General features: G+C 44.1%; 1 protein-coding gene across 1 annotated transcript in view; it reads left to right on the plus strand.

Annotated features, from left to right (window-relative positions):
* The window catches only part of LOC124803151 (stress response protein nst1-like), an 86962-nt gene extending 64700 nt beyond the window's left edge, over window positions 1-22262 (plus strand). Inside the window, exon 2 of the mRNA XM_047264332.1 lies at window positions 21982-22262. Within this exon, the coding sequence (XP_047120288.1) occupies window positions 21982-22262 (281 nt within the window). The remainder of the gene's footprint in view (window positions 1-21981) is intronic.
* The last annotated feature ends 1392 nt before the right edge of the window (window positions 22263-23654 follow it).

The raw sequence follows: 23654 nt of genomic DNA on the forward strand, positions 1-23654 counted from the left end.
GAGAAATGGCAGAATTTTGAGAGCGGACTTTCTGGACGTGTGTCCATCATAAAGAGTAAATTTGTAGTATTGGATATCATGAACTGATATATGATGACTTTGGAACATTATTAAGGTAAATACATTGTTTGTTCTCTACCAAAATGTTTCATTTGCTGACTATGCCCATCAGTAGTTAGTGCCTTCAGTAGTTAGAATCTTTTATTTAGCTGGCAGTATTGGCGCTCGCTGTATTGCAGTAGTTCGAGTAACGAAGATTTTTGTGAGGTAAGTGATTCATGAAACGTATAGGTTATTGTTAGTCAGGGCCATTCTTTTGTACGGATTATTGAAAGTCAGATTGCGTTGCGTTAAAAATATTGTCAGTTTACTGTTGATCAGAATAGGTAAAGAGCGACATGTCTGAGTACGTTCAGTTCTGCTCAGCTGTTTGAAAAGCAAATAACGTAAGAGGTTTTCCAGCACAGTAATTAATAAATTTTTCTAAGGGGACGTTTCAGTTTCTGTAAACAGTGTGTGAAGAGGTCTGCATTTGCGCCCTCAGACATGGTTCAAATGGCTCTGAACACTATGGGAGTTAGCCGAGCGGTTCTGGGCGCTACAGTTTGGAACCGCGCGACCGCTACGGTCGCATGTTCGAATCCTGCCTCGGGCATGGATGTGTGTGATGTCCTTAGGTTAGTTAGGTTTAAGTAATTCTAAGTTCTAGGCGACTGATGACCTGAGAAGTTAAGTCCCATAATGCTCAGAGCCACTATGGGAGTTAACTCCTGAGGTCATCGGTCCCCTAGAACTTAGAGCTACTTAAACCTAACTAACCTAAGGACATCAAACATATCCATGCCCGAGGCAGGATTCGAACCTGCGACCGTAGCGGTCGCGCGGTTCCAGACTGAAGCGCCTACAACCGCTCGGTCACTCTGGGCTATCCTCACATATCAATCCACCAATCACAATGTGAGGAACAGTACGCTGCGAGCTTTTAGCTTCTTGACCGAGAACACAAAAAGTGCTGGATGAGAACATTCTGGGAACTTTCCTTGCATGCAGGAAAAGCGAGAGGAATTTTCGGTTGTCAATGTGGCAAACACTGCCCTGTTCTCCCCTCCTACGATAACTCTGAGTAGTGCATGAGAGTGGGCAGTCAGTAGCCGATTTTTGGGGCGAGTACACGACGGCTGTTCGTGCTCCGTCGTCTAAGAGTCGCTTTGCGGTGCCCGGCTTCTTCTTGGCCCCCCTTTAGATGTTTTGGCGTAACTGTGACATTTAGTGTTTGCGTTATCCTCGCACTGCATAGTTCACGATTTGAGAGTCTGTTTAGCAGCTTGTGATTGCTTTTCATCGTCAGTTCTATACCATACTGGGCTCAAAAGCCTGTGCTATCCAGTATATGTTCGCTTTGTGAGTTGTTCGGACTTTGGAAATTGATTTGTACCTCAATTTACAGTCTCCAAGGGACCATTAGGGTGCCCTCTGTGAAGATACAGTGATTATAAATATGGATATTATTATGCTAGTTACTCAGAGAAATCTTAAGAATGTATGGATAGCGTTGTTTACGTTTTAGAAGAAAGTAATTGTAAATCAATACAATTGCAACTTGGAAAATATTGATTGAGAGCAAATAATTAATATTTTTAAGATAACTTTTTCTGACCTCATCATTTCATCATTTCCTCCTACAAAGTTCTAAAGACGCGATCCTTTCCATTAACCTACCCTTTAAAATATATATATATATATATATATCTCGTCTGAGATTTCTAGCTCACTGTATTTTCAATGTAATATAGGTGCCATTATAAGAAACATATTTTCTTTTATCTGGAAAGGTAGCTGCGCCATTTTTAATTACATGAATTGAATTAAAATTTATTTTGTTGATAGTGAAGCTTCAGCTGCATTAGTACTTATCCGCATGAATAATTATCAGTTTAACAGTTGAGCGACTGTGTAGTATTCTGTCTGAGCACAGAATCGCTTGTTTGGTTATTTTTAGAGTTGAGTGTGTCGAGAATGACGTTGGCTGCTTGCACAAACGACTGCTGAGCCCCACTTGACTAAATATAGTACAACAGATGCTACAAGAAACATTTCATTATTACAGTAAAACACTCCCATAAAGAACGCAGCAGTTTTTATAAACTGGATACTCTCATCTAATGATGACGATATTACAGCACAAAGCCGAAAATAATTTCAAACAACCGCATGGATACACCTTCACAATTTGCTCGGCAGATAACAGAACCCGAGGTAAAATACTTTCAGGAAAAGCTTCATAACTGCAATCATAACGTCTTCAATAAAACAGTATGCTTATGGAGAAAGTGCAATATCCTTCTTGGATGTCTTCGTTATGAGACAGACTGATGGCAGCTTGAAACGTAGTCTTTCTGAAGGTTACACATACCGACAGATACTTGCATAAGGATTCCAGTCATCATCCACAACAGAAAAGAGGTGTAATTAAAAATCTTGTGGACAGCGTTAAAAGATTTGGACGCCGGAATACCTGGACGCCGATTTAAATATCTAAAGCAGGCTTTTGAGAAGAATGGGTACTCTAACAAGGAAATAGAGATTTGCGACCGAATAACAGGAGGCCTAAGGACAATAATAAGACACAGCGATCGAAGAACACGGTTTCTCTACCCTTCATCAAAAAAGTAACGGATCAAGTCGGCAAGATTTTAAGGAAACATAACGTTCGACCGATTTTCAGACCAACTAAGAAAATAGGCCAAGCACTTCGTTCCGTTAAGGATAAACGTCCCCACTCTGTCTGCAAGTGGTGTATACAAGATAACGTGTACGTGTGGTAAGATCTACATTGGAATTACAAAGAAAAATGTGAATACATGGTTGAAGGAGCATAAAAGTCTTTTCCGACTAGGGAAAACAGACAAGTCAGCCGTGGCGGAACATGCTGTTCAGTCAGGCGATCACGTAGTGAAATTTTCGGAAACTGAAGTTTTATGTACTATGACGAACGATTACCCACGGCTGTATAGAGAAACCATAGGAATATGTAAACATGGGGATAATTTTGACAGAAAAGAAGCCATGAAACTCAGCGATATATGTACAGTGGCGCTACAGAATCGGTGAGAAGTTTTTATCTTTGAAGTGCTATGATCGATAGTTATATTTTATCTTTGACAAGGTTTATCTCTGCTAGCACGTGAAATCCAGACCACGCCCACTTTCCACGGTATTTAGGCAGTTCTTCGACGTCCGACTCGTCAGTTGGCAAGACTCAGCACAACCAGGAGCACCTCCGAAAATGTCCAACGTAGCTTTGGACGAAACGTCAGGGATAGAAGAGTTCCGTGGACCACGGCCAAACAACCCGGAAGAATTCCCAGCAATATGCTTATAACTCATTATCTATAAAACTTTTATCCGTTATGGATGAGGAACACTGCGACTGTGATGCATAAAGGTTTCTTGAAATTTCTGCAACCAGTCGCCTTTTGCTCTGATTTTCAATTTTTGTATTGTTCCATTACCAGTTTCGAACCACCAAGCTATTCATCTTCAGATTGTACATATTTATTAATTGTATGCAGTAGAGTGGGGGTCGTGTTTATACATCTTTCCACAGCTACAAGCCTCCCACACTGCTGCATACAATCAATAAACACGCGCCATCTGACGATGAATCACTAGGCGATTCGAAACTGGTAATGAAACAATACAAAAATTGAAAATCAGAACAAAAGGCGACTGTCGGCAGTAATTTCAAGAAACCTTCATTACCTATAAATACCCCAGGCTCCATACAATTGAAAATCCTACCGCAGAAACGAGTAGCATTAAACTTTATAACGATTTTACATACACCAAACAATCATCGGCACTTATCAACATAGTTATCCCTAACCAAAAGCTCAAGGCAAATGAAAGTGGTACAATATTATTCATGAACAGTCACGTAACTCAGCGCCGATTAAATACAGCAAACAAATAGAACTGGAGCCGCCGACCTGATAAACTCTTGAGACAGTCACTTACTTAAGCTAACGCCACCAGCTGCTTCCTGAATAATAACCAAGTCCTTTCTGGATAGTAGCCAAGGCCACCCAGCACTTCTGCGCAGCTACCGAGATACACCTGGCTCCACAACCCAGGACAGGCAACATTACGGGAGATTCTAGTCGAGAACGATGGAAGAAAATAGATTCGTTCACATAATTTACATCCCTGAATAACGTAGATTTTGCCTTCAAAAGGATGTTTTGATCGTGAAAGTACACTATTGATCAAAAGTATCCGGATACTTGGCTGAAAATGACTTAAGTTTGTGGCGCCCTCCATCGGTAATTCTGAAATTCAATATGGTGTTGGCCCACACTTAGCCTTTATGACAGCTTCCACTCTCGCCGGTATACGTTCAGTCAGGTGCAGGAAGGTTTCTTGGGGAAAAGCAGCACATTCTTCCCGGAGTGCTGCACTGAGGAGAGGTATCGATGTTGGTCGGTGAGGCCTGGAACGAAGTTGGCATTCCAAAACATCCCAAAGGTATTCTGTAGGATCTACGTCAGGACTCTGTGCAGGTCAGTCCATTACAGGGATGTTATTGTCGTATAACCACTCTGCCACAGGCCGTGCATTATGAACAGGTGCTCGGTCATTTTGAAAGCTGCAATCGCCATCTCCGAATTGCTCTTCAACAGTGGGAAACAAGAACCTGTTTAAAACATCCCTTTTGGCCTGTGCTGTGATAGTGCCACGCAAAACAACAAAGGGTGCAAGCCCCGACTATACCCACACCCTGCCCTCGGGTGGCCACATTGTGTACCGTGATACGTCACTCCACACACCGTTTTTCCACTGTTCAATCGTCTAATGTCCGCCCCCTGGTAGCTGATTGGTCAGCGCGATGGAATGTCATTCCTAACGGCCCGGGTTCGATTCCCGGATGGGTCGGAGATTTTCTCCGTTCAGGGACTGGGTATTGTGTTGTTCTTATGAGCATCGTTTCAGCCCCATCGACACGTAAGTCGCCAAATTGGCGGCAACTCGAATGACTTGCACCAGGCGAACGGTCTACCCGACGGGAGGCTCTACTCATACAACATTTACATTTATTTATTTATCGTATGATGTTTTCGCTCCTTACACCAAGCGAGGGATCGTTTGAAATTTGCCAGGGTGATGTATGGTTTATGAGCAGCTGCTCGATCATGAAATCCACGTTTTCTCACCTGCCGCCTAACTGTCATAGTACTTGCAGTGGATTCTGATACAGTTTGGAATTTCTGTTGATGGTCTGGATAGATGTCTGCCTATTACACATTACGGTTCACAGATTAACCGTAAGTTTTGAAAAATAGGGGTTTTCTTTGTTACTCCAATATTTTAACGCGCTTTTCGGGAAACATTTTTCTACGCGCAAAACGCTCTAGACTCTCGACAGATTAATCGATTCAATTGTCTTTTAAAAAGTAAGACATTTAAATTTATTCGAGTTTTAAATAATTATTTCAAATGTTTGAACACAGAAAAACATGGCAAGAATTTTATTTGTTTTCAGATAGCTGCCAGTTTTATTTTTCGTCGTATTTTTCAAAACCATGACGTGATAGTCCCTCAAATTCATTCTAATTTAAGAATATTCTATTTTTTATGGATTTCAAAAACAGCCAAGAATCCGCACAACGCTTCGCATAAACCAGGACGCGCCGAGTGGTGCGTACTTCGACAAGGTCTGCAGCCGTCATTTTTAATTTTTTATGAGAAAAGTAAGTTCCTTATACACGAATGTATCTGTAAAAAAGTGGTAAAACTAATATTTTAACTAAAAAAAATCCGTGCTTGAAAAGATCATTCTAAACGTCTGCCATTTTACGTGCTTCTCCACAAGAAGCTCCCCTTAGAGTACATTAAATGGATTCACAGTTTTCTAATATGAACAACTATCAGCTGTACGAGGGAATGACGACAGTGAAAATTTGTGCCTAACCGGGAATCGAACTCAGATTTCCCGCTTATTAGGAGCTCCTTACGATTTGGTAATCCGTGCACGCATCACGGACTGACCCAAACTTCCACATGTCGTTAAGCATCTGTCTATACCCTATAGTCGTACATCGATTGTGTATATTCCCATACAAGGGAGAGATTTTTCTTGAAAGTCGCTTGGCCGGTGTCGGTGCATAAATACGATAATGCAGTGCCTCTGTTATTCCGAATACGATGCAAAGTTCCTTTGGAGATGCATGCACGCCCAGGTTGTAGACGCATCTTTGAGACATGTGGAAATTTGGGTCTGACCGGATAGCCAAATGGTAAGGGGACCACACTCTATAAGCGGGAAATCGGGTTTGAGTCCTGGTTCGGGACAACTTTTCATTGTCGTCATTCCATTCTACAGCTGATGGTTGTCCATACTCGCGGCGACGAAAGTCGAGCAAACGACCTTGACAGATTAGATCACTCGATGGTACAAACAACTCCTCATAATACGGAAGATGGAGGCAACAACGTCCACGGCGTGGCCTTACAGGTCGAAAGCTGGATGCGGAAGACCGCCCCTGTTGTCGTTCGGCGTCAGGTAGGTAGCTTTGTTTAGGAGGCCCCACAGTCGCACTGCCCACAGCACCGCTCTGCACTGCACATTGCTGAGGCCCGCGCGGCTGTTCGAATACGTCGCAACTTCTACGACTTTTGAATCGGCCCAGAGCTAAAACACTACAGCAGACAGCGACTGCAAAAAAGTGCAGGCGACTCCTGTATTTAAGAAGGGTACAAGAACGGTTTTAGAAAGCACCGTTCGCGTGAAACTCAGCTTGCGCTTTTCTCACATGATCCTGCGAATTATGAATGAAGCGCCCGACTCGATGCCCTATTGCAGGCTGCTAACGAAAGTATGAGCATGCGGAATAGCTTCACAGATATGTCAGTGGCTCGAAGACTTTTTAATTAACAGAACCCAGTACGTTGTCCTCAACGGCCAGTGTCCATCAGAATCAAGGGTATCATCAGTAATGCCCCAGGGAAGTGTGATAGCACCGCTATTATTCTGTATACATATCAATTATTTGGCGGCCAAGGTGGTGAGTAATCTGCGTTTTTTTGCTGATGATGCTGTGGTGCATGGGTCGAAGATGTGTGACTGTAGGAGACACAAGATAACTTAGACAAAATTTCTAGTTGGTGTAATGAACAGCAGCTAGCTCTAAATGCTAGAAATATGAAAGTTAATGCAGATGAGTGAGAAAAACAATCAAGCAGCGTTCTGATACAGCAGCGGTAAAGTGTTGCTTCACACAGTAACGTCGGTTGAATGTCTTAGGCGTAACGTTGCAAAGCGATATGATATAGAACGAGCACGTCAAGTTGGTAGTAAAAATTGGAAATCTGTGGTAAGGGCTTATGGAACCAAACTGCTGAGTTCATCGGTCCCTAAGCCTACGCACTACTTACTGTAACTAATACTAACTTACGCTATGGACAACACACACACACACCCCTGCCTGAGGGAGGACTCGAACCTCCGACGGAGGGAGCCGCACGGACCGTGGCAAGGCGCCTGAGACCGCGCGGTTACCGCGCGCTGCCAAGTAGTAGGAAGGGCGAATGGTCGACGTCGCTTTAGTGGGAGAATTTAGGGAAAGTGTATCTCATGTATGGAGGAGACAGCGCATAGAACACTTGTGCGACCCACTCTTGAATACTGCTTGAGTTTTTGGGGTCGCGACCGGGTCTGAATGAAGGAACACATCGAAGCAATCCAGTTGTGGGCTGCTAGCTTTGTTACCGGTACAATACGCTAGTATTACTGAGATGCTTCGCTAACTAAAATGGGAATCCCTGGAGGGAAGGCGACATTCTTTTCGAGGAACACTATTGAAAAAAATTTGAGAACCGGCTTTTGAAGCTGATTGTTTACGATTATACTGCCGCTAACTTACATGTCGCATAAGGACCACGATCATAAGATAAGATAAATTAGGACTCTGAAGGAGGCATAGAGACAATAGTTCTTTCCCTCGCTCTGTCTGCGAGTGGAGCAGGAAAGGAAACGATTAGTAGTGGTACAGGATACCCTCCACCACGCACTGTACAATGGTTTGCGGAATATCTGTGTTGATGTAGATACAGAACATTCCCACTTGCCTCATGTGTTCTCAAGTCTGCTTTCAATCACCGGAACCTACACTCTTGCAAATCTCATATTTCTACATTGATGCGGGTATGAGTCCCTTGGGACGCATTTCGGGCTAATCTCTCAGGGTTAGCTTGTTATGTTTTGTTCCTGTTTAGCAAAACCACCCCGTATACAGTAAACAATAACAGCCTTGCAACAACGCTTCTTGAGTTACTCCAGAAATTGCCTTTACATTTGTCCATCTTGTCCCGTTGCGAAAAACGTGTTAGATGATCAGAATCAAGTCTCAAAACTTGGTCCGATAGTCGATAAGCTTGTATTTAGGCCACTGAGAGTGTTGCGCTCTACCATAACCACTGTTCGATAGTTTTGGTACAGTACATAAATGACGTAGTAAATGCTGGGATCACCAATAGTACTAGTAGCTTTGGTAGGGAAGAAACTTAAATGAATGTGTGAGAGACTGGTAACCAACGACTTCTTGTTTTTTGTTTGTTCATTTGTTTTTTTTGCACATAATCAGACCCGCACATTATTCAGTGTTAGTCCATTGTGTATTTTATATCCTTACAAAACATAAGTCGCATCTTACAAGTAATAAAAATTATCTGACCTTTTAACTTCTGCACTTTTATACAACCAAAGCAGTTGCTTTTGATGCTAGTACAGTTTACGTGCACAAACACACAAAAATCTATGTAACTATCGTTGTTATTTTGTACTCTAGGGAGAGTTCATCATCATTGTGAAACGTCAGTGTTTCCTATTCGGTCATTGCTACTATCCCATGTCCAGGTTTTTATATTGTTCTCTTGTCCGGGTTTAAGAAGACAGGCGAAGAACACGTTTGGCGACAGAGGAGTCTCTGAAGGACCGCTTGAAGTTGCACGTGCAACGGCATGATCGGCTAACCTCAATGCTAATGAACTTGCAAAAGACGCAACTTATCGAATTTTTTCTTAACGTTTATTTCTGAGCACATCTTACCTTGCAACTCACAAGTTTTCCAGACGGTTTCTGACCACTCTGTGCATCCTAACCCAGCTTCTAGACGGTTCACCACTTCCGGTTTCTAGGGGAAACTACACTCATGCTCATAAATTAAGGATAATGCTGATACATGGTGGAAAAACGTCTTGGTGGGCGGTTTGCGGGTTTAAATCACCTCTGGGTATGACCATGCGGTGCATTTGACCTGCGGTCGTCGGACGGTGGTGTTGGTGCATGTCAGAGTACGGTGCAGCGAGTAAGTGTGCAGACGTTCTCAGACGTGCTAATGGCGACTGTGTGTTGAAAATGGCTCAAAGAACACATATTGGTGACGTTATGAGGGGTAGAATACTAGGGCGACTGGAGGTTGGTCAAACAGAGCAGGTCGTAGCACGGGACCTCCGTGTGCCACAAAGTGTTATTTCAAGATTATGGCAACTATTCCAGCAGACAGGAAACGTGTCCAGGCACTACGGTTTGGGCGTCCACAGTGTGCAACACCACAAGAAGACCGATATCTCACCATCAGTGCCCGCAGACGGCCACGGAGTACTGCAGGTAGCCGCGCTCGGGACGTTACCGCAGCCACTGGAACAGTTGTCTCCAGACACACAGTCTAAAGACGACTGAACAGACATGGTTTATTCTTCCGGAGACCTGCAAGGTGCGTTAAACTGACCACTGGTCACAGGAGAGCCCGTAAATCCTGGTATCACGAACACAGTACATGGTCATTGGAACAGTGGTCCCAGGTTATGTTCACGGATGAGTCTAGATATAGTCTGAACAGTGATTCTCGCTGCGTTTTCATCTGGCGTGAACCAGGAACCAGATACCAACCCCTTAATGTCCTTGAAAGGGATCTGTATGCAGGTCGTGGTTTGATGGTGTGGGGTGGGATTATGATTGGGGCACGTACACCTCTGCATGTCTTTGGCAGAGGAACTGTAACAGGTCAGGTGTATCGGGACGGCCTTTTGCACCAGTATGTCCGCATTTTTAGGGCTGCAGTGGGTCCTACATTCCTCCGGACAGTTGATAACGCACGGCCCCACCAAGCTGCCTTCGTGGAGGAGTACTTTGAAACAGACGATTTCAGGCGAATGGAGTGGCTTGCCTGTTCTCCAGACCTAAACCCCATCGAGCACGTCTGAGATGCTCTCGGTTAGCGTATCGCTGCACGTCTTCAAACACTTGGGACACTTCAGGAGCTCCGACAGGCACTGGTGCAAGAATGGGAGGCTATACCCTAGCAGCTGCTCGACCACCTGATCCAGAGTATGCCAACCCGTTTTACGGCCTGTGTACATTTTCATGGTGGTCATATCCCACATTGATGTCGGGGTACATGCGCAGGAAACAGTGGCGTTTTGTAGCACATGTGTTTCGGGACAGTTTTGCCGAAATTATCGCCAGTGCCGTGGATTTACAGGTCTGTGTCGTGTGTGTTCCCTTTGTGCCTACGCTATTAGCGCCAGTTTTGTGTAGTGCCATGTTGTGGGGCACCACATTCTGCATTTTTCCTTAATCTATGAGCATGAATGTAGTAAGGACATTGATCGCCAACGCAGACAAACGGATCGAAATGAAGTAACGCCCGATAGGTATGCAACACACCTAACATACAGGTAATGCAGTTATGTTCTTAACTGACCATACTCAAGTAGGAAAACTATCTTAATCTACTCTTATTTATGATAGTCTACTGCAGCCTACAGTACTTTTACAACTCTTAATCACAGAGCGACGGGACGGAACTGTATCGAATGGTGAGTGGCACCAGGCACTTTGGATGACGTGCTGTCGCTCGCAGCCATGCCGGCTGCAGACTGCGGTTTTATTTTGTGGACCGCCTCCAGGGAACGCTGGTTTGACCTCAGGAGAGCCACAAAATATTGCACTCCCGCGAGTTATGCGACGACGTGGTGGCGACCGCAAAACTCATAACGTCCACTCAGGTATTCTGAGCGCGTGACCTGCCTAAGGCTGCGGGGGCGACGCCGTTCGTAGGAAAACTGCACCATGCGGCGCTGAGAAAAATGCAGCGGCGCTCTTCATTTCCGTTTCCTAGTAATTTTAGTTGTCTGGAACGAAATGTTTGCTGGTGACTGGTAAATAACCCGTCGCCTTAAGGCAAGGATCTGGTCGAGAGGCATGAAAAATGAGTGAAGTTTTAATTTTTCTTTTCATACAAGAATTTTTTATGAAAATTGGTGTTTTACCAATTTATTATACATTCAATCGTGTATGAAAAAATCTCACAACAATTAAAGATGGCGACTGCAAGTCTTGTCAGAACATGCGCCTTTTGGCGCATCCTGATTTGCATGAGGCGTTGTACAGATCCGCAGCTATTTCTGAAACACACAAAAATAAATAATTCTTACATTAGGATGAATTTGGGGCACCTTTGCTATGGGGTTCTGAAAAATACCTTAAGAAAAGACAGCTATTTGAGAAACATGTCATTTCGTGGCATCTATTCTAAGTTTGAATGCTAAAATATATTTAAAATTCGAATACAAAAAGCACTCACTTTGTCCCAATAAATTTAATCACTTTTCATTTAAAAGATCGAATGAATTGATTAATCTGTCAACGATCTAGATTGCTTCGCACTCTGTAGCAAGTTGCTTCGAAAAAGCGCGTTTAAAAAAGGCCACCCGTTTCCTGTCAGATAACTCCCTGAAGTAACATGTTCATGGTCTTCAGAACAGATGAATAACCTTCATTTAATATACCTGCAGCTATGTATATGCTACTATTTCAACAGTTTTTGTCCCACATTGACGATGTTTCGGTACTAGTTTACAAATGCTCATCCTGAAGGTCTCGTTGCCGTTTTGCGTATTGGCGCCGGAGAACCTTTTACGCATGTCTTCACGGGACAGAAATTCTTATAGTGGTCGAATCTTTTCTTGAACTAATTCGTCGAGAGCTTACAGCTGCCTAAATTTCAGTCAGCACACGGTTCCACTCAACACCAGGTAAATTCTAAAATACTTTCAGAATCAAAAAATCCTTTTGCAACCATAATCTCTATACTTCAGGGATGCAAATTATGCTCAGAATTTCAATTTTTTCACCGGTCTTGACCAAAACCTCCCCTTAACTACACACCACAACCGTCCAGTCCACATAAATACACTACGGTACCTAGGAATAATGTTGCGTCATAAACACAGGTGGTATCCCTTCCAGAACGAGATTTTTCGCTCTGCTGCGGAGCGTGCGCTAAAACATACCTTCCTGGCAGATTAAAACTGTGTGCCGGACCGAGACTCGATCCCTTCCTACCAACAGCTCAAAAGAAAGCTTACTACCAAATGAAATTACTAAAACTACCAACCGATTGAATATGGAGGCTGAATCCAACGATCGTCGTCCATTCCTCAATACATCAGCTCATTGGACAAAGTTAGTCACCTCCTTAAAATAGCAACCTCGCTCCTACCTTCCTAACTTCACAGAGGTTTTCTAGTGAGGCTGCATCGCGAATGGTGAGTGGGCAGTTCAGTCAGTAGAGAAGCTTCCTGCAAAAGACAAAGCTTGCAGGTTGGAGTCCCGGTTCGGCAAACGGTTTTAAATCTGCCAGGAAGTTTCAAAGCAGACGCTTTTTTGTAGTCAGCCATGGTATCGCATAAAATCCATTCAGTAAATAACCGGAAAAGTTGTATAAAAAATACAAAATTTCGACAAAGTTTGTGATTCTTTGCTGTTTCTTTGTGGTGTCCGAGAATTCAGATCGGGTTGGCACGCCTTTCTGGAGAACATGATGCTGGGAATCAGTGTAACAAGATGGCGACCCGCTTGCAGGTTTCCACCAACTTGAAACAGAGTGTCATTAGATTTATATTAGCTGAAAGTCTGAAACCAATCGAAATTCACCGTCGGAAGGCAGTGCAACACGATGCAAGTAGTTTGAGTCGAATCGAAGTGTTCGAGTGGGCATATAAGTTCAAACGATGTGTAACAAGTGTTGTAGTTTCGCCACGCAGAGGACGCTTTCTCTGTACAGTCACGGAGAACTACAGTGCGAGAGTTGATAGGGGAGAACTGACGTATTGAGGTGACATTGAAGAAACGATATACATGAGTGTCGGAGCAGTCCACCTTGTTTTTCACAACGTACTGATGTTTGTGAGTCGGTCTCGAAAACATTTGAGGTCAGAAATGAAAGGTATATGGATGTGTGTATTTTGACTGCTTACCCGATCCCACGTATTCCCTGCATCTAGTAGCTTCTCATTATCAAATTTTTTGTCGTCTGAAAGAAACTTGTAGTGGTGCGAGGTTCGCTGACGATGAGTTTCAAATGGTTCAAATGGCTCTGAGCACTATGGGACTTAACATCTTACAAGGGAACCTCCCCATCGCACCCCTCTCAGATTTAGTTAAAAATTCGCACAGTGCATAGGCCTTGAAAAACTGAACACAGATCAGTCGAGAAAACAGGAAGAAGTTGTGTGGACTTATGAAAAAATAAGCAAAAATATACAGACTGAGTAGTCCATGCGCAACATACCCAGCACCACAGTAAGTTGTGAGCTCAGAAGCGCCGTGGTCCCGTGGATAGCGTGAGCAACTGCGGTACGAGAGGTTTTTGGTTCATGTCTTCCCATGAGTGAAAAATTTTTCTTTCTTTCTTTTCGCAAAGTTATGATCTATCCGTTCATTGACGTCTCTGTTCACTGTAATAAGTTTAGCGTCTGTTTTGCGACCGCACCGCAAAACCGTTCGATTAGTAGACGAAAGGACGTGCCTCTCCAATGGGAACCGAAAACATTTGATCGCAACGTCATAGGTCAACCGATTCCTCCAAGGGAAAACACGTCTGATATATTCTATACGACACTGGTGACGGCATGTGCGTCACATGACAGGAATATGTTGTCGACCCACCTAACTTGTACACTTGCCGAATGGGTAAAAAGATTCTTCTACCTTGCCCGATTTAGGTTTTCTTGTGGATGTGATAATCACTCCAAAAAAAGTGATGAAAACATAAGAGTTAGTCACATAAACTGCAACAAATGAATGCAACAGTTTCACAGTCGCAAAGCTTTCCCTGTGTTCTGTCAAAACATATGTTTTTAACGTTTTCATATTTTTCCGTGCGTAGACCGTCAAATCCTGCATATGTCCAAGCAAATCTGAACATGTCCTGGAATTTTGGAGAGCGAAGTTGATTATGTGTGGGTGCCTGAACTTTGATAATTGTCTGAAAATAGAAAATTAAACTTTTCACTCGAGGGAAGACTTGAACCAAGGACCTCTTGTACCGCAGTTCCTCACGCTAACCACGGGACTACGGCGCTCTTAAGCTCCCGGTTGCCTGTTATGTTGCCTATCTTTCGCATGGACTACCCAGTTTGTATATTTTGCTAATTTTTTCATAGTTCCACACAACTTCTTCCTGTTTTCTCGACTGATCTGTGTTCAGTTTTTTAAGGCCTATCCACTGTGCCAACTTATAACTAAATCTGAGGGGGGTGCGATGGGGAGGTTCCCTTGTTAGGTCATCAGTCCCCTAGAACTTAGAACTACTTAAACCTAACTAACCTAAGGACATCACACACATCCATGCCCCAGGCAGGATTCGAACCTGCGACCGTAGCGGTCGCGCGGTTCCAGACTGTAGCGCCTAGAACCGCTCGGCCACCGCGGCCGGCTGACGATGAGGAAGTCCAGGCAGCCGTGCATAACTGGTTACGCACACGTCAACAATATTTCTTTCACATGGTATTAACAAGTTTGTCCAACTCTGGCGTAAGCGCATAAAACTAGAGGGATGCTACGCTGAAAAATAAATAACGGTTGTATTCCATTCTCGTAATACACTGTTTAAAAAATTACCGGTTTTGTATTGAATAACCCTTATAAGTGTTTGGTAAGATGCGTATCAAGTTCGTCGAACAGTGTAATTGGTTACTAACACAATGCCAACAGACAGGACCGCAAAACGTGGACTTAGATTAATCAAACCTGTTTCGTAGACAAGTGTGTTGTATTTCTGAATGATGAAAGACATATCCCCATGAGGCGTCGCAGATAGGGCGCGATTGCTTATTTGTCTATTAAAGCTTTCTTGTATAAATGTATGTGGGCTCCAGTGTAAGCAGTCAGAATCTTATACGATCTGCAACGGACGAGCTGTGTCCTGCAGACGTGTGTCATGGCCATATGGCGTGACTGCAGCGTGTGAAAGTAGCGGAGAGGCGCTTACAGAGTAGTTACACTCTCTTTAACTATAAAAATTAACTGATCTAGAAATTGCCCGAGGAACATCATATTAGGTACATAACCTTCTGTTGCGTAAAGGAACAATCTGTCAAAATCTGAACTCAATAACTGTCATAATTTGGAAGTAACAAAAAAAAGTCAGTAAAAACGTAATTATCCGAGACTTAAAAAACTAAATCAGTATATATATGTTAATAGTTCACCAACTGTGACTATTTGAAAGATGTAACACCTTCAGTGTTTAGATTCAAATTTGGAAAGCTCTCATTTTAGAAAACCTTTCGTAATTTTGCTGTAGTAATAACTTCAAGAATTTCAAGTAGATATTTATGTTTTGTGTTACGATGAGTGTGAAAGAGAGTACTTGTGTGAGTGTATGTGAGACATTCGCCAATATTAAATTTTCAGTTTGTAACTCTATAGGAACTTGCAAGTGTTCCAGCTTTGTATCGTGGGAACGAATCCACCAGTGGTTCCCCTACTAGTGTGTGAAGGATGTCCAAGCGTCTTTGAATATGTAAGAGCTAGGCAGAACGTTCGCGACTATATAGTTAAATTCCAGACGTAAATGACAGCTTAAAGTTTATTTCATTTTATTTGGTTAACAAGAGAGTTTTGAGCTACTTATTTTAATGACGTCAATGAACTGCGAGCAGTGGTTGATTCTTGCTAGATTTTGGCGCGAGTCGCACCCTGAAAGTCAGTTCCGATTGGCCGTAATTCTGTGCAGCCAATAAGAAGTGAGACGGTTTGCCACCTACCGCGTGAGATAGAGGGGCTTGTGGAGGCAGAGAGAGAGGAAGTGGTGGACTAGCTTTCGAAGTAGCCGGTCACGCTGAAAGTGTCTGAATGAATTATGTGTAAAATGAAGTGATATTGTGACTTCCGCGTTTCGGAACAGTGATAAAGGCAGCTGGCGTTTACCATTAACTATTTGTGAAGTTTTAAGAGTTGAGAGATATTTTGTTCTGGAGAAATCGCGTGTGTAAGCTTTGAACTAAAAGCGTGGTGGTACTAAGTAAATTTTTTTTTACTGAGGTTTTATGGTGAGCAAATATGGCGAGTAAATAGCAGTTTATTGACTGCGTTACTCTCGTAAATGATTTCGGAATTGGATAGGAAAAGTTCTGGCTGTTTGAGTGTGACGAGGACTGTGAACAGGAACTTTAATGATTTGAACACATGTGAGCTGATGATCTTGCTTAACAGCAAGAAAAAAATTATAATGCAAGTTTAAAAGGACCTTTGAACTTAGAAATTTGAACAGTAACCCATTTCCGATTTATTCTTTAGAGTTCACAACACTATTTTCAGCTTTTTGTACTTATAGCGGCCTCCGACGTGTTGTTATGAAATCTCTGTTTCTTCAACAATGCTTTTCTGAGATCTCTAAAGTAGCTGCAGTCAGGAGTTACGCTTGCAGATCTGCAGCAGTATCGAGGCAGGTGGACAATTTATGTTGCAGAACCACCGTCGATGTGCAAAAGAGCGCGTTACGTCGCTCCCAGAGCAACGGAGTAATCGCGCAGTTAAAATAATGACTTTGCCGTTACCTCTTTGATGCACCATTTTACTTAGTTGACGTCAACTACTAATACATTCAGACTCTGTCCGGTGCTGAACCTTCACAGTTGCCGACTGTTAATATGTTTGGTTCTCAGGATCTTGCTTTCGGTTCAATTCATAGCGTCACAGACGCCACAAACTGCACCACAATGTGGCGAAAGGACCTCGCTGTTTAGCACGAAACAGCTTTGTCCTTCCATCCGTCACCAAAGTTAAAAGATTTTTCATCCTTTGGATATGCAGTTCTTGACTTGCTCTCCGTGCCTGCAGTTACATTATAGTTTCCAGCTTTTTGCAAACACGCTGGTTTTTTCTTTTTAGCCAGACATGTTTCAGCACCTCTGTCCGATCATCAGTGGGTTTTGTTTATTGAAAACTGTAAAAAGTGAACATATTTTAGGCTTTATCTGATCAGATGTTTAGGACGGGTGGTAGGGACAGACAATCGAGTGACATTATACTGAGTGCACTATCCGAAAATTACCTCGAGCAATTAAACACAGAACCGACTCGTGGAGATAACATCTTGGACCTACTGATAACATACAGACCCGAACTTTTCGACTCTGTAAGCGCAGAATAGGGAATGAATGATCATAAGGCCGTTGCAGCATCCCTGGATATGGAAGTAAATAGGATTATAAAAAAGGGAGGAAGGATTATCTGTTTAGCAAGAGTAATAGGAGGCAGATTTCAGACTACATAACAGGTCAAAACGAAAATTTCTGTACCGACACTGACAATGTTGAGTGTTTATGGAAAAAGTTCAAGGCAATCGTAAAATGCGTTTTAGACAGGTACGTGCCGAGTAAAACTATGAGGGACGGGAAAAACCCGCCGTGGTTAAACAACAAAGTAAGGAAACTACTGCGAAAGCAAAGAGAGCTTCACTGCAAGTTTAAACTCAGCCAAAACCTCTCAGACAAACAGAAGCTAAACGATGTCAAAGTTAGCGTAAGGAGGGCTAAGCGAGAAGCGTTCAGTGAATTCGAAAGTAAAATTCTATGTACCGACTTGACAGAAAATCCTAGGAAGTTCTGGTCTTACGTTAAAACAGTAAGTGGATCGAAACAGCATATCCAGACACTCTGGGATGATGATGGCATTGAAACAGTGGATGACACGCGTAAAGCTGAAATACTAAACATCTTTCTCCAAAGCTGTTTCACAGAGGAAGACCGCACTGCAGTTCCTTATCTAAATCACCGCACGAACGAAAAAATGGTTGACATCGAAATAAGTGTCCAAGGAATAGAAAAGCAACAGAGGAAAGTCCACTGGACCTGACGGGATACCAATTCGATTCTACACAGAATACGAGAAAGAACTTGCCCCCCTTCTAACAGCCGTGTACCGCAAGTCTCTAGAGGAACGGAAGGTTGCAAATGATTGGAAAAGAACACAGGTAGTCCCAGTTTTCAAGAAGGGACGTCGAGCAGATGCACAAAACTATAGGCCTATATCTCTGACATTGATCTGTTGTAGAATTTTTGAACATGTTTTTTGATCGCGTGTCATGTCATTTCTGGAAACCCAGAATCTACTCTGTAGGAATCAACATGGATTCTGGAAACAGCGATCGTGTTGAGACGCAACTCATTTTATTTGTTCATGAGACCAAGAAAATATTAGATACAGGCTCCCAGGTAGATGCCATTTTCCACTTCCGGTGGCGTTCGATACAGTTCCGCACTGTCGCCTGATAAACAAAGTAAGAGCCTACGGAATACCAGACCAGCTGTCTGGCTGGATTGAAGAGTTTTTAGCAAACAGAACACAGCATGTTGTTCTCAATGGAGAGACGTCTACAGACGTTAAAGTAACCTCTGGCGTGCCACAGGGGAGTGTTATGGGACCATTGCTTTTCAAAATATATACAGGGTGAGTCACCTAACATTAGCGCTGGATATATTTCGTAAACCACATGAAATACTGACGAATCGATTCCACAGACCGAACGCGAGGAGAGGGGCTAGTTTAAATGGTTAATACAAACCATAAAAAAATGCACGGAAGTATGTTTTTTAACACAAACTTACGTTTTTTTAATGGAACCCCGTTAGTTTTGTTAGCACATCCGAACATATAAACAAATGCGTAATCAGTGCCGTTTGTTACATTGTAAAATGTTAATTACATCCGGAGATATTGTAACCTAAATTTGACGCTTGAGTACCACTCCTCCGCTGTTCGATCGTGTGCATCGGAGAGCACCGAATTACGTAGGGATCCAAAGGGAACGGTGATGGACCTTAGGTACAGAAGAGACTGGAACAGCACATTATGTCCACATGCTAACACCTTTTTATTGGTCTTTTTCACTGACGCACATGTACATTACCATGAGGGCTGAGGTACACGTACACACGTGGTTTCCGTTTTCAATTACGGAGTGGAGTAGTGTGTGTCCCGACATGTCAGGCCAATAGATGTTCAATGTGGTGGCCATCATTTGCTGCACACAATTGCAATCTCTGGCGTAATGAATGTCGTACACGCCGCAGTACATCTGGTGTAATGTCGCCGCAGGCTACCACAATACGTTGTTTCATATCCTCTGGGGTTGTAGGCACATTACGGTACACATTCTCCTTTAACGTACCCACAGAAAGAAGTCCAGAGGTGCAAGATCAGGAGAGCGGGCTGGCCAATTTATGCGTCCTCCACGTCCTGTGAAACGCCCGTCGAACATCCTGTCAAGGGTCAGCCTAGTGTTACTTGCGGAATGTGCAGGTGCACCATCATGCTGACACCACATACGTCGACGCGTTTCCAGTGGGACATTTTCGAGCAACGTTGGCAGATCATTCTGTAGAAACGCGATGTATGTTGCAGCTGTTTGGGCCCCTGCAATGAAGTGAGGACCAATGAGGTGGTCGCCAATGATTCCGCACCATACATTTATAGTCCACGGTCGCTGTCGCTCTACCTGTCTGAGCCAGCGAGGATTGTCCGCGGACCAGTAATGCATGTTCCGTAGATACACTGCCCCGTGGTTTGTGAAACCCGCTTCATCGGTAAACAGGTAGAAGTGCAACGCATTCTATGTTAATGCCCATTGACAGAATTGCACTCGATGATTAAAGTCATCACCATGTAATTGCTGATGTAGTTACAAATGAAACGGGTGAAAGCGGTGACGATGCAGTATGCGCATGACACTACTTTGACTCAGTCGACCGGCTCTTGCAATGTCTCGTGTACTCATGTGTGGGTTCATGGCAACAGCAGCTAACACACCAACTGCGCCCGCTTCTCCTGTGACGGGCCTGTTACGGACCCGTTTACGTGCTACGACCATACCTGTTGCATACAGTTGGCGGTAGATGTTTTGCAATGTGCGGCACGTTGGATGCTCTCTGTCCGGGTACCGTTCTGCATACACCCTGCAGGCTTCAGCTTCATTTCGTCGACACTCGCCATAGATGAGTATCATCTCCGCCTTTTCAGAGTTAGAATACACCATGGTCACAGTTCCTACAACACTACACTATCACAGACGTCTAGTAACACGGTGTATTACAGTTGGTCTGCGTGCGGAGACGAATGCAGAATATCAGTAGCAGCAAGCGCTACATGCGGACACTGCGACAGCTAGACCAAACCACAACAGTGCACTACAGCCACACTCGTAAACACGGTCGTCATCGTAAACATGTCCCTGCAGATGCTGCTCGCTGACCGTGGCCCGTGTTTGTTACAACACGCAACTGAACATCGGAGGTTTCAAGCGTCAACTTTAGGTTACAATATCTCCGGATGTAATTAACATTTTACAATGCAACAAACGGCACTGATTACGCATTTGTTTATATGTTCAGATGTGCTAACAAAACTAACGTGGTTCCATTTAAAAAAACGTAGGTTTGTGTTAAAAAACATACTTCCGTGCATTTTCGTATGGTTTGTATTAAACAATTACTCTAGCCCCTCTCCTCACGTTCGGTCTGTGGAATCGGTTCGTCAGTATTTGATGTGGATTACGAAATACATCCAGCGGTAACGTTAGGTGACTCACCCTGTGTAAATGACCTAGTAGATAGTGTCGGAAGTCCCATGCGGCTTTTAGCGGATGATGCTGTAGTATACAGAGAAGTTGCAGCATTAGAAAAATGAAGCGAAATGCAGTAAGATCTGCAGCGGATAGGCACTTGGTGTAGGGAGTGGCAACTGACCCTTAACATAGACAAATTTAATGTATTGCGAATACATAGAAAGAAGGATCATTTATTGTATGATTATATGATAGCGGAACAAACACTGGTAGCAGTTACTTCTGTAAAATATCTGGGAGTATGCGTGCGGAACGATTTGAAGTGGAATGATCATATAAAATTAATTGTTGGTAAGGCGCATGCCAGATTGAGATTCATTGGGAGAGTCCTTAGAAAATGTAGTCCATCAACAAAGGAGGTACCTTAAAAACACTCGTTCGACCTATACTTGAGTATTGCTCATCAGTGTGGGATCCGTACCAGGTCGGGTTGACAAAGGAGATACAGAAGATCCAAAGAAGAGCGGCGCGTTTCGTCACAGGGTTATTTGGTAAGCGTGATAGCGTTACGGAGATGTTTAGCAAACTCAAGTGGCAGAATCTGCAAGAGAGGCGCTCTGCATCGCGGCGTAGCTTCCTGTCCAGGTTTCGAGAGGGTGCGTTTGTGGATGAGGTATCGAATATATTGCTTCCCTCTATTTATACCTCCCGTGGAGATCACGAATGTAAAATTAGAGAGATTCGAGCACGCACGGAGGCTTTCCGGCAGTCGTTCTTCCCGCGAACCGTACGCGACTAGAACAGGAAAGGGAGGTAATGACAGTGGCACGTAAAGTGCCCTCCGCCACACACCGTTGGGTGGCTTGCGGAGTATAAATGTAGATGTAGATGTAGAAGTAGAAGAAGGTAAAAGAGCGCCTGATGGCCCCAGTCAGATCAGCTTAAATAAATAAGCAGAAGACGACTGCATTTAACCAGCTACTGCTCTAATATGCCAACGTCAAACTGTTGAGCACATGGTCCATCATTTATGGACGTCATTGTGTGTTTGAACTGGTGTAAAACACTGTAGGTGTGCGGGCGCCTTTGTTGGAACTGCTCGGTCCGCCGCCCAGACTGTCCCACCGCCCCCCACCACCCCTGCCACCCCCACCTCCCCTGCCGCCCCCACCGCAGCCTCAGCGCCTCGTTAGGCGGCTGTCGCGTCCGCGAGTCCGCTGTCTGTCCCCCGCCAGCCAAGTCTCGCCCTACTGGGACGCCGCTGCAGTTCTTCAGTTCCGCTGTCGCCACTGGTTTGTTCCGCCACTGCGTCTCGGCGGGGAAGCTTTTTTTCACGTTCCAACTCTAGCGTAATTAACTTAACTTTCTTTGTTCCGAGGGAAGCAGGCAGAATTTCTTCGTGTTGCGCATTTTGTGTAGGTGTGTTTCGCCTCTGATTGCAGTCTTTTGCTAGTTCAACTCTATTGTTACGGGTGCCGATAGACGGTGCACGGCTTATGAATATGGAGGCGAGGCGGCAGTGAAAGACTGTTAATGTCAGCTCAGAATTGCACTTACATTCCTATGTAGCCATCTATTACAGAGAGTGAATATTAATAAAACCGATAACTGCAGTCACGAATTCCTGATTGGAAATGGAGCAAAAAAGTTCCTATGAGCAAATGCGCGGAAATGCATCGTTGCCACGGTAGATGGCACTGGTTCCTCTGACCACGTGCCGTGTGCTCCCTATTTTGTGATTGACACAGCGTCCTGTAAGCAGTAGAATTATCCGGTTTTTATGTCGGGAACAAGCCGAGATGTTATTTATCTATGGCCAAGCAGATGGAAACGGTCAAGAACCAGCACGGCTATACAAAAACAAATACTCTCACAGACAACAAACACATCACAGAACGTGTCAAGCCCTTTCTGGTCGTTTGTGTGATCATGAGTCCTTTCAGACAGACGAACGTACAAGGACGAAATTAGAACTTATTACTACAGCTACTAACGGGCGTTGATATAGATCAACGGGGACAGCTGAAAATGTCTGCCCGGACCGCGACTCGAACCGGGGATCTTCTGCGTACGAGGCAGACGCTCTATTCATCTGAGCCACCGAAGTCACAGAGGATAGCGCGACTGCAGGGACTATCTCGCGCTCGCCTCCCGCGAGACGCACATTCTCACCTTGTACGTCCACACACTACATTCGCAGTGTCCCACCCCAACACACTGGATGCACACATTTTGCCCGAACTCTTACGGGACTAGGTAAGAATGTCTTCCACGAGTATTGAGTGTGTTGGGGTGGGACGCTAAGAATGTGATTGAGAATGTAGATCTCGCGGGAGGCGTGCGCGAGATAGTCCCTGCAGTCGCGCTATCCTCTGTGCCCTCTGTGGCTCAGATGGATAGTATCTGCCATGTAAGCAGGAGATCCCGGGTTCGAGTCCCGGTCGGGGCACACATTTTCAGCTGTCCCCGTTGATGTATATCAACGCCCGTTAGCAGCTGAAGGTCATCAATGGTGTCTGTCCGAAAGAACAGACACCATATCCATATATGTATATAATGTACAAGGAGATGACGTACAGTGCGTGCACCCGATTTGGAAGATCGGATTCTACAGGATATTGGGACGAAATCTAGTACAACCTCTAGGCAAGTGTCCTGGCAACATGGTGTAAAACAAAGTGCGACTATGTGTATCCTGCATGACAACCGCTACTATCCGTATCAACTGCAACGAGTGCATAAGTG

Source organism: Schistocerca piceifrons, chromosome 6 (genome assembly GCF_021461385.2).
Source record: "Schistocerca piceifrons isolate TAMUIC-IGC-003096 chromosome 6, iqSchPice1.1, whole genome shotgun sequence".
Taxonomy (NCBI): domain Eukaryota; kingdom Metazoa; phylum Arthropoda; class Insecta; order Orthoptera; family Acrididae; genus Schistocerca; species Schistocerca piceifrons.